The 11,467-nt window shown below is 42.9% G+C and overlaps 1 protein-coding gene across 1 annotated transcript; it reads right to left on the bottom strand.

Annotated features, from left to right (window-relative positions):
* Window positions 1-1,442: 1,442 nt before the first annotated feature.
* On the bottom strand, window positions 1,443-1,973 carry LOC110460481 (nucleoprotein TPR-like). The gene has a single exon (XM_021513416.1). The coding sequence runs from the start codon at window positions 1,971-1,973 to the stop codon at window positions 1,443-1,445; it is 531 nt and encodes a 176-aa protein (XP_021369091.1).
* Window positions 1,974-11,467: the final 9,494 nt, after the last annotated feature.

Here is an 11,467-nt window from a genome sequence, read left to right as displayed (position 1 = left end):
TTGTTAGAGAAGCACATGAAAAGGCCAGATAAGGCTTTCAGCTACAGTGAGAAATCAAGATATTGAGATGTTTTTGTACGCTATAGGCGTATATTATATAGCACAGAATGGTAGAGCATGAAAATTCAAGATTAACTTTCTGCTTTGTACAAATAACGCAGTTGATTTTAGCTATGATTGTCTGCTTTGTTTCAAAGGCAAAAGATTGATCTGGGTCATAACAATTCTTTATCGTGTATTCATCCACACTCCAGGTCAAAGAACCTATCGGGTGTTCTAACCTGATCACATTTCGTAGACATCGGTTCCCGCCTCTCCTGTATAGGAGGTGCTGATTGGGAAGATGTCTCCGATAGCATCAAATGTATATAACATTACGCCAACTTCTCCATGCATCTTTTCAGGGATATCATCGGTTTGTGTGATAACGGACTGTATAAAAAATGTATTTGTGTTTTTAAAAATAAATACAAATGATTTCTGTAACAACTGAGGGTACAATGACAACCATGAAGACTGGAGATTGTCTAAGGGTTAACAGGCGATTTATTGCTGATTGATTTTGGAGATTTAATAATTAACTGGTGTATAGCTCCTGCCCTTAGTCAGTTACTGTACAGTAGGCCCTTGCTCAGTCTGTCCCTGTTCTCTTGTTCTTTGAATAGAGAGGTTTATTTTCTCTGTTCCTGGCATGAGGGTTGGCATGAAGGTTGGCATGAGGGTTGGTGTGGGTGTGAGTTCGAATGTGAGTACAACTGTGAGTGAGGACTCTATCATGAGTGTGAGCCTGTATCAGGTCCTGTCCCATCCTGTCCCTCTGTGTCAGGTTCTGCCCCATCCTGTCCCTCTGTATCAGGTTCTGTCCCATCCTGTCCCTCTGTGTCAGGTTCTCTCCCATCCCGTCCCTCTGTGTCAGGTCCTATCCCATCCTGTCCCTCTGTGTCAGGTTCTCTCCCATCCCGTCCCTCTGTGTCAGGTCCTGTCCCATCCCGTCCCTCTGTATCATGTTCTGTCCCATCCTGTCCCTCTGTGTCAGGTTCTGTCCCATACCGTCCCTCTGTGTCAGGTCCTATCCCATCCTGTCCCTCTGTTTCAGGTACTGTCCCATCCTGTCCCTCTGTGTCCGGTCCTGTCCCTTTCTGTCCCTTTGTATCAGGTTCTGTCCCATCCTGTCCCTCTGTTTCAGGTCCTATCCCATTCCGTCCCTCTGTTTCAGGTTCTGTCCCATCCTGTCCCTCTGTGTCAGGTTCTGCCCCATCCTGTCCCTCTGTATCAGGTTCTGTCCCATCCCGTCCCTCTGTGTCATGTTCTGTCCCATCCTGTCCCTCTGTGTCAGGTTCTGTCCCATTCTGTCCCTCTGTATCAGGTCCTGTCCCATCCTGTCCCTCTGTATCAGGTTCTGTCCCATCCCGTCCCTCTGTATCAGGTTCTGTCCCATCCTGTCACTCTGTGTCAGGGTCTGTCCCATCCTGTCCCTCTGTATCAGGGCCTGTCCCATCCTGTCCCTCTGTGTCAGGTTCTGTCCCATCCTGTCCCTCTGTATCAGGTCCTATCCCATTCCGTCCCTCTGTGTCAGGTTCTGTCCCATCCTGTCCCTCTGTATCAGGTCCTGTCCCATCCTGTCCCTCTGTGTCAGGTTCTGTCCCATCCTGTCCCTCTGTGTCAGGTTCTGTCCCATCCTGTCCCTCTGTGTCAGGTTCTGTCCCATCCTGTCCCTCTGTGTCAGGTATTGTCCCATCCTGTTCCTCTGTGTCAGGTTCTGTCCCATCCTGTCCCTCTGTGTTAGGTCCTGTCCCATCCTGCCCCTCTGTGTCAGGTATTGTCCCATCCTGTTCCTCTGTGTCAGGTTCTGTCCCATCCCGTCCCTCTGTGTCAGGTTCTGTACGTCCCATCTCATCCCATCCCTTTATGTCTCTGTCAGGCAAGGTCTCATCATGTCCCTTTGTGTCGGGTCCTGTCCCATCCCATCCCATCCGTCTCTGTCAGGTCAGGTCTCATCACGTCCCCTTGTGTCAGCTATAGGTTCTGTCCCATCCTGACTCATTGTTATGACTCGGCTAACAGATTTTATCAAAGTTTATACAAAGGTCAAGTACAAGAATACAAAATGTACCTCAGATGGGTTTGACTTTCAGGGTTTCAAAGTCAAAGTCACTGTTGCTATATTTATAGGTCAACCAATTCAAGGGGGCATTGACAGGTCTGAGAGACATTTTCGACTTTACAGGATAAAACTATTACTTGTAAATCATCGGTATTATTCAGCAGTAATGTCGCTGTTAATACTACCACACCGATCAGGCAGTCCCCAGATCACTTAATCTGTTATCGACAGGCAGTGGTCAACACCCTCAATCATATTTAATTAAAATTCTCTTTATTATTATGAGAGCCAGATCAATGGATATTGTAGAACTAAAACCTGCGATTGCTTTAATTTGTTTCATGTAATGTAGCAGGTGATAGTGGTGGATATCTGTGTAATCCTCCTGGGTACCACAGCTGGAACGGTAACCACAATCGGGCCAAGGTGTCACTGACTCCTTAGACTTAGACCATCGACTTAGGCATTCCAGCCTAGACTACAATGTTAGATGTTGGCCTTCTGCTCCGACTTTCCCGCATTAGTTGCGGATATTAAGGAACCTGCTATCGTGAAGCTACAATTATCGACAGATAAATCTAGGCAGTATTTAATCAATTTTCAATTAAACACTATAATGACAGACAGATGAGTTCTTTATAAACATTTTACACTTCTAAGGACAGGTCCAACGGGATCATGATAGAAAATGATTACAGTGTACTACTGCTTTACTATTGAGGTCAGCAAGGTAGTCTTCAGTGTTTGATTTTTAGCTCACCTGGCCCGAAGGGCCAAATGAGCTTATCCCATGATGCAGCGTCCGGCGTCCGGCGTCCGGCTTCCGTCAACTTTTTCCTTTAAAATTCCACTTGTCCTGAATGGCTCAGAGGATTTTGACCAAATTTGGTCAGGAGCATCATTGGCCAAAGGGTTCTCAGTTTTGTATAAACGGAGGGTATAACCCCCCTGGGGGCAGAGGGGCGGGGCCAAATAGGGGGAAAATAGGTAAATCTTTAAAAATCTTCTTCTTCTCAACCAATAGAAGGATTTTGACCAAATTTGTCCTAGAGCATCTTTGGACAAAGGAGACTCAAGTTTGTATAAACGGAGGGTGTGGCCTCTTTGGGGGCAGAGGGGCGGGGCCAAATAGGGGAAGTAGAGGATTTTTTCTCTCCTACTATACAAGTGAAGGGATTTAAACCAAATGCAGTCTGAAGCTTGGTCAGGAGCATCATTGGCCAAAGGGTTCTCAGTTTTGTATAAACGGACGGTATAGCCCCCCCTCGGGGCAGAGGGGCGGGGCTAAATAAGGGGAAAAAAGGTAAATCTTTAAAAATGTTCTTCTTCTCAACCAATTGAAGGATTTTGACCAAATTTGTCCTAGAGCATCTTTGGACAAAGAAGACTCAAGTTTGTATAAACGGAGGGTGTGGCCCCTCTGGGGGCGGAGGGGCGGGGCCCAATAGGGGAAATAGAGGATTTTTTTTCTCCTGCTATACAAGTGAAGGGATTTTAACCAAATGCAGTCTGAAGCATGATTAGGGACAAAAGAATCAATTTTGTATAAACTGAGGTGTGTGGGCCTCCTTCTAAGGGCAGATGGGTGGGGCCCATTAGGGGAAATAGAGGAAAACATCAAATATCCTTCTCCTTTTGTACCGATGAAGGGATTTTGACCAAATTTGGTCTGGAGCATCATTGGCCAAAGGGTTCTCAGTTTTGTATGAACGGAGGGTATGGTCCCCCTGGGGGCAGAGGGACGGGGCCAAATAGGGGAAAATAGGTAAATCTTTAAAAATCTTCTCCTCAACCAATTGAAGGATTTTGACCAAATTTGTCCTAGAGCATCTTTGGACAAAGGAGACTCAAGTTTGTATAAACGGAGGGTGTGGGCCTTCTGGCGGCATAGGAGCGGGGCCCAATAGGGGAAATAGAGGATTTTTTTTCTCCTACTATACAAGTGAAGGGATTTAAACCAAATGCAGTCTGAAGCATGCTTAGGGAGAAAAGAATCAATTTTGTTTAAACTGAGGTGTGTGGATTCCCCTTCTTTGGGGCAGATTAGTGGGGCCCATTAGGGGAAATAGAGGAAAACATTAAAGATCCTTCTCCTTCTGTACCGTTGAAGGGATTTTAACCTAACCAAACTTGTTTTAGAGAATCTTTGGGCAAAGGGAATTGAATATTTATAAATGGAAGATGCAACTTAGTTACTTGTACTCCTTTGATAAACCTGAATGGTACTCAGCAGGTTTTAAATTGAAAAATAAAATACCAGGTGAGCTAGTAAGGCCCCTGGGCCTCTTGTTTAGTTTTGTACTTAATATATCAGGCTAAGCTATTAATTAGCCAGTTCAATTAACGCTAACTCGGACACGAGGATTGTCCCTGCCCGACACTAACTCAGACACATGGATTGTCCCTGCCAGACACTAACTCAGACATGAGGATTGTCCCTGCCTGACACTAACTCAGACATGAGGATTGTCCCTGCCCGACACTAACTCAGACACGAGGATTGTCCCTGCCCGACACTAACTCAGACATGAGGATTGTCCCTGCCCGACACTAACTCAGACATGAGGATTGTCCCTGCCCGACACTAACTCAGACATGAGGATTGTCCCTGCCCGACACTAACTCAGACATGAGGATTGTCCCTGCCCGACACTAACTCAGACATGAGGATTGTCCCTGCCCGACACTAACTCAGACATGAGGATTGTCCCTGCCCGACACTAACTCAGACATGAGGATTGTCCCTGCCCGACACTAACTCAGACATGAGGATTGTCCCTGCCCGACACTAACTCAGACATGAGGATTGTCCCTGCCCGACACTAACTCAGACATGAGGATTGTCCCTGCCCGACACTAACTCAGACATGAGGATTGTCCCTGCCCGACACTAACTCAGACATGAGGATTGTCCCTGCCCGACACTAACTCAGACATGAGGATTGTCCCTGCCCGACACTAACTCAGACATGAGGATTGTCCCTGCCCGACACTAACTCAGACATGAGGATTGTCCCTGCCCGACACTAACTCAGACATGAGGATTGTCCCTGCCCGACACTAACTCAGACATGAGGATTGTCCCTGCCCGACACTAACTCAGACATGAGGATTGTCCCTGCCCGACACTAACTCAGACATGAGGATTGTCCCTGCCCGACACTAACTCAGACATGAGGATTGTCCCTGCCCGACACTAACTCAGACATGAGGATTGTCCCTGCCCGACACTAACTCAGACATGAGGATTGTCCCTGCCCGACACTAACTCAGACATGAGGATTGTCCCTGCCCGACACTAACTCAGACATGAGGATTGTCCCTGCCCGACACTAACTCAGACACGAGGATTGTCCCTGCCCGACACTAACTCAGACATGAGGATTGTCCCTGCCCGACACTAACTCAGACATGAGGATTGTCCCTGCCCGACACTAACTCAGACATGAGGATTGTCCCTGCCCGACACTAACTCAGACATGAGGATTGTCCCTGCCCGACACTAACTCAGACATGAGGATTGTCCCTGCCCGACACTAACTCAGACATGAGGATTGTCCCTGCCCGACACTAACTCAGACATGAGGATTGTCCCTGCCCGACACTAACTCAGACATGAGGATTGTCCCTGCCCGACACTAACTCAGACATGAGGATTGTCCCTGCCCGACACTAACTCAGACATGAGGATTGTCCCTGCCCGACACTAACTCAGACATGAGGATTGTCCCTGCCTGACACTAACTCAGACATGAGGATTGTCCCTGCCCGACACTAACTCAGACATGAGGATTGTCCCTGCCCGACACTAACTCAGACACGAGGATTGTCCCTGCCCGACACTAACTCAGACATGAGGATTGTCCCTGCCCGACACTAACTCAGACATGAGGATTGTCCCTGCCTGACACTAACTCAGACATGAGGATTGTCCCTGCCCGACACTAACTCAGACATGAGGATTGTCCCTGCCTGACACTAACTCAGACATGAGGATTGTCCCTGCCTGACACTAACTCAGACATGAGGATTGTCCCTGCCTGACACTAACTCAGACATGAGGATTGTCCCTGCCTGACACTAACTCAGACATGAGGATTGTCCCTGCCTGACACTAACTCAGACATGAGGATTGTCCCTGCCTGACACTAACTCAGACATGAGGATTGTCCCTGCCTGACACTAACTCAGACACGAGGATTGTCCCTGCCCGACACTAACTCAGACACGAGGATTGTTCCTGCCCGACACCAATTCAGACACAAGGATTAATTGTCACTAACTCAGACACGAGGATTGTCCCTGCCCGACACTAACTCAGACACGAGGATTGTCCCTGCCGGACAAATGGATAGTTGCTACCCTATTCAATCTTTGTAGGATTTTGATCAAAGTTTGCAATCTCATTCTTCATGATCAATCTGCAGTTTGAGGATTGGGAAAAGAACATACCTGCTGTTACTCTCAGCACGCTGTAAGACATAACTTATGTGGGAATGTCCTGCAGAATTGGGAGAAGTCCTGTGACACTTTGCAGATGAATGTCCAACATAAATCTGCTGCACCCATTGTAACATTTTGAAATTTTAGTAATTATTTTCACTCTACTAATCTTTAAAACTTTTTCGTTTCCCAGCACTTTGATTTGCAATATCTTTTGGTCTTCCATTGAAAGTTCACCTTAGTTGGGAAGGCTGCTAATATATGCGCTCTGTTGCTAGGTTGGGAAATACCAAAACCCTTTAAAACAGTAGTATTTTTTCAATATCCAGCCAACGTTCAGCATGTAGGTTACCTAGGTAACTCTATCAAACTGTTCACCCATTGCCGTTATAGTGTGACCTGTTGGAATACTGTGCTGGATACCTTCATTATGGTTTTTCATTGAGGTAGCACTTTAAAGTCAGAATCATCTTTTGAGCTTTTACATATGTCATTCATATGCAGACTTGAATATCTTAAAATACGTAGACAGAGATTAATTTTATGGTATTTATAACCATTTCTTATTCTTCCATCACTTTTAACTTTCTAACACAGTTTGGGAAAATATGGCCAAAGAAAGACAATCCTTGGAACAAGTTTTGTGAACAATAAATGGGAAACAGAATAATCTTCTCTTTTAATTCCTGACCAATGAAGTAAAATTATTTTTATTTAAACAAATCCAAGATATAATTCAACTGACCTGAAAGGAAATCAAATCAAATCAAAGCTCAAAATTTTAATACATTTTGTTACAAGAATGCATACTCAAAATTGGATGCTTTTGTTGTGAAAATGCAAACCCAATATTTCATGCATTTTATTATGAGAATGTGTACTCACATTTTGATATTTTTGCGTATACATTAATGTCTTCATTTTGTAACTTGTGCCTTTGACTTATAATGTTCTTGATATTGTTTTCTTACAGTTTTGTGCTTACCTTCGTGTCCTTACCCTTTTGACTTGAGCGTTAAATCCTTGGTCTATTCGTTTTCTCATCTTGTGTCTTTACCTTAATGTCCTTGACCTTTTGTCCTAACATTGCATTTTTGGCCTTGTGTCCTTGACCATGTGTCTGTTAGCCTCGTGTCCATCACCCTTAATTTTGTCCTTGACCCAGTCCATACCCGTGTGTCCTTGATCTTGTGTCAGAACCTATGTGTCCTTGACCTTGTGTCAGTATACCCATGTGTTCTTGACCTTGTGCTCCTTTCTTTTTGTCCTTGACCTTGTGCTCCTTTCTTTTTGTCCTTGTCCTTGTGTCTCTTTCCTTTTCTCCTTGTCCTTGTGTCTCTTTCCTTTTCTCCTTGTCCTTGTGTCTCTTTCCTTTTCTCCTTGTCCTTGTGTCTCTTTCCTTTTCTCCTTGTCCTTGTGTCTCTTTCCTTTTCTCCTTGTCCTTGTGTCTCTTTCCTTTTCTCCTTGTCCTTGTGTCTCTTTCCTTTTCTCCTTGTCCTTGTGTCTCTTTCCTTTTCTCCTTGTCCTTGTGTCTCTTTCCTTTTCTCCTTGTCCTTGTGTCTCTTTCCTTTTCTCCTTGTCCTTGTGTCTCTTTCCTTTTCTCCTTGTCCTTGTGTCTCTTTCCTTTTCTCCTTGTCCTTGTGTCTCTTTCCTTTTCTCCTTGTCCTTGTGCCCTTACTGTTGTTTCCTGATCCTTGTGTCTAAATGTTACTTTGTTTTTGTTGGCTTAGTAATAATGTTGTCTTGTGTTTTTTGTCTATACGGCCACGTGTCCCTGACTTTATGCTGGTATGAAATAAAGTGTCATACAAAATGTATGTCCTGTATCTCTTTAGATATAATGCAGACATAGAAATGAAAACATATGTTCTGAAATGTCTTGTATCCCTCTAGAGAAGCGTCAAATGATCTTAATTGATGAAGTGACTTCACACTATTTACCACAGTATCCTTGGGATATGCTTGGAAATGTCAGCCTTTGAGATTACTTATTGTAAACAATGAGTTTGTTCACGTGTATTTCTGCTGCGGACACATTATTACAACGTTCTTATTCATATCTAATAGGTTGTTTGATAACAGATGCTGAGTTAAATATCATATACACATGATTTACTACGCTGACTGTATGCCTAAATATATGGTGCTTTTTTATTAATCGTTTTGCCATAAGTTTACATAATTCTGTCATCCGAAACAGGAAGTGTATCTGACAAAGCTGAACCAAATAGGGACAAAGCTCATCCTGTAGACAACCCCAGGCCTTGACACGTGATGTATGAGTCCGAGTCGGAGGATACATCATCGTACTCCCTGATGTCAGGCTGTGTCGCCTACTGTTGTCCGTGTCCTCCATCAGAGAGATCTAGAACATTGGAGCACAGTTCCCTTGTTGTCCACAATTCATAACGTTGAAACAAACCCGAAGTTAGTGTCATTCTTGCAGTGTCATTTTAGAAAATAATTCCTTTATTCAGGAGATATGTAAAGGTCCTTCTTCAAGTGATAAATACTTCCAGTGATTTGAAATGAATCAATACCACCAACATTTAAAAACGTAATGACTTTTATTGATGAAAGATGTGAAATGTGGTGATTGATTAATAGATCAATAGATCTAGAGATGGGTCACAATATACTAAGGTGTTATTTGTAGACAATTTCAATATGACCCAATCTTTGAAGGTAGCAGGTATTGTACAGATACAAAGCCTGATTTCCATTGATGTTCCGATCTGATTATATTTTATCAAGTGTTGGTAGGTTGTTTATAGGGGCTTAGGGATACCTACAGTCAGATTGTACAGATACACTGAGATCAAATGTAGCTACGGTAAATCTAAATAAACTCTTTGGACTTCTATGCATTATAACATCATTGAGATTACATTTCTATATATCAGATGGAGGTGACTTTGGAAATTGCAATCAATTATGTTGAAGTCTCTGAATTGATGATAGAGAGCTTTTAGATAAAATTGTCTATTTTAAATCAACTTCATATATATCCACAACTGCGACTGCATCAATTGACAAATTTATTAAAAGGAATTTGTTTGAAATTTTCTTTTCGGCGTCCAAAGTATTTCCGTCTTCTTCTCAAGAATGGTTACTCAGAATTTGATCAAGTTTGATTAAAAGGAGTCGGTCAGTCTGTCACACTAGACTCTTTGATCCATATGGAACCCAATTAAAGGTCATTAGACCACACTTAAATTTGACTTACTTTTGTATTTAAGATTCTTTTAACAGCAACATATTTGCGAGGATTTTTAATTGGCTAAAAGATAACAAGATCTGTATATTCCCTGTTGACTTTTATTCACAATACTTTCATTTACAAATGTCGTTATGCTATTTGGCATGATGCTTTCTCATGTAAAGGGTTATGCAAATTTGTAGGACTAATAAACTTGACTTAATGGTACTTTCATTTAGGTCACAGCTATGTCAAAGAACCAGGAAGTCTAATTTCAGTGTCATGCTATATATAGCTATTCAGCCTGTGATTTCAAGTGTAAATTGCTATTAAATTTGGGGGAAAAAAGAAGAACTTTATCTCAGTCACCCCTTGATTTTGACTGTGCAGTTCATTGATTTTGGAAGAGTCTAATGTGACTTCAGGGGTCGAGGGTTTAATTGATCTGGATTCAAGGTCACAAGGATCAAATTTGTTACAACAGGTATATATCAGAGGGTAATAACAGCTGATCTTGTAAGTAGTACAGGCCCAATATGCCTTCGTTTTAATAAGTTGATAACAAATGTAGCTACTAAGGCCTTGGTTGTCACTAATACTTTCTGCTTTTTAACTCATTCACCCCTGAAGACACATTTGAACTCTTCCAATTCAAAGGTTGGAGTAGCTAGTTCATTATGAAATTTCAGGGGTGAATGAGTTAAATGGTAGCAAACAATTGTTTTGTTCTACTGTAACCTTCCTAACCACAGCAAGGAAGTATGTATGACTGGTATTGTTGAATTCACACATCGAGATGGGATTGCTAGCTCAGTAAATTGTATTTGTATCTTTGGTACAGTTGTAATCGCTATACATCCGTAGCCTGTCAACGGGCTGTCAGTTACTCACCACAATCCAACCGTGAGTGGCACGAGGGCGCCAATTATCTCTCCTACATTTCATTAAACTTAATTGATGATCTTTTTATAGACTGACCGATACTTAAAGCATCTTTGAACTGATTTCGTTGTTGTTTGGGAAGGTATGTTTGTCACGGTGGTGAGCCGTGAAGTAGAAAGTAAACCTCATTACTAAAACACTTGGTTCTCTTTTTAGCTGAGATGTTATCTGATCATTACGATACTCCTGTGGTGGGTCGGTGTGAGGTCCCTATGTCCCAATGTGCCCTAATGAAAAATAGTACGTTCTACACATCCACCAGGACATCCCTGCAGTTTTGGGGGAAGAACAGGCATGCTGTATCCCACTGCACAATTTATGCAGAATTTGGGTTTTCTTCTGTTTCTTCTGTTTCTACTGCTAAGGTAACATTTCAGTAACCATAATGAACCTACATGTATAGTGTAACACTTGAGATCAATATATTTTATTTTCTCACTTTCGTCCTGTTTGTTGTCCATGATGTCTCCCTAGGCAATATAGTCTTCTTATATGACCTTGGCTGCTGTAAGGATGTTAAACTTCGATCCCTAAAAAAAAACGGCATTCCACAAGATGGAATCGGGGACTGAAACCAATACAATAACCTGCAGTCTATTTCAAATGGTTCCTGTTCGTACTTTCTGACAGACAGGTTTTACCAGGGTGCCAAAGTGTACGTTGTGTTTGCGTGTTAATTGTTGTGTAACCTCGAGGTATACCTGGTACTGATATAAGGTACATGTGTTACTTGTCGTTACCGTGGTAATATGAACCACATCTTTAACACTAAATACTAG

The sequence above is a fragment of the Mizuhopecten yessoensis genome, unplaced genomic scaffold, assembly GCF_002113885.1.
Source record: "Mizuhopecten yessoensis strain PY_sf001 unplaced genomic scaffold, ASM211388v2 scaffold10409, whole genome shotgun sequence".
NCBI lineage: Eukaryota > Metazoa > Mollusca > Bivalvia > Pectinida > Pectinidae > Mizuhopecten > Mizuhopecten yessoensis.
The sequence above is the reverse complement of the archived record's forward strand: the minus strand, read 5'-3'. Positions and strand labels throughout refer to the sequence as shown.

Bases quoted from the DNA above. Each gene is read 5' to 3' on its own strand.
- LOC110460481 (XM_021513416.1), bottom strand. From the start codon at position 1,973: ATGGGATGGGATGGGACAGGACCCGACACAAAGGGACATGATGAGACC.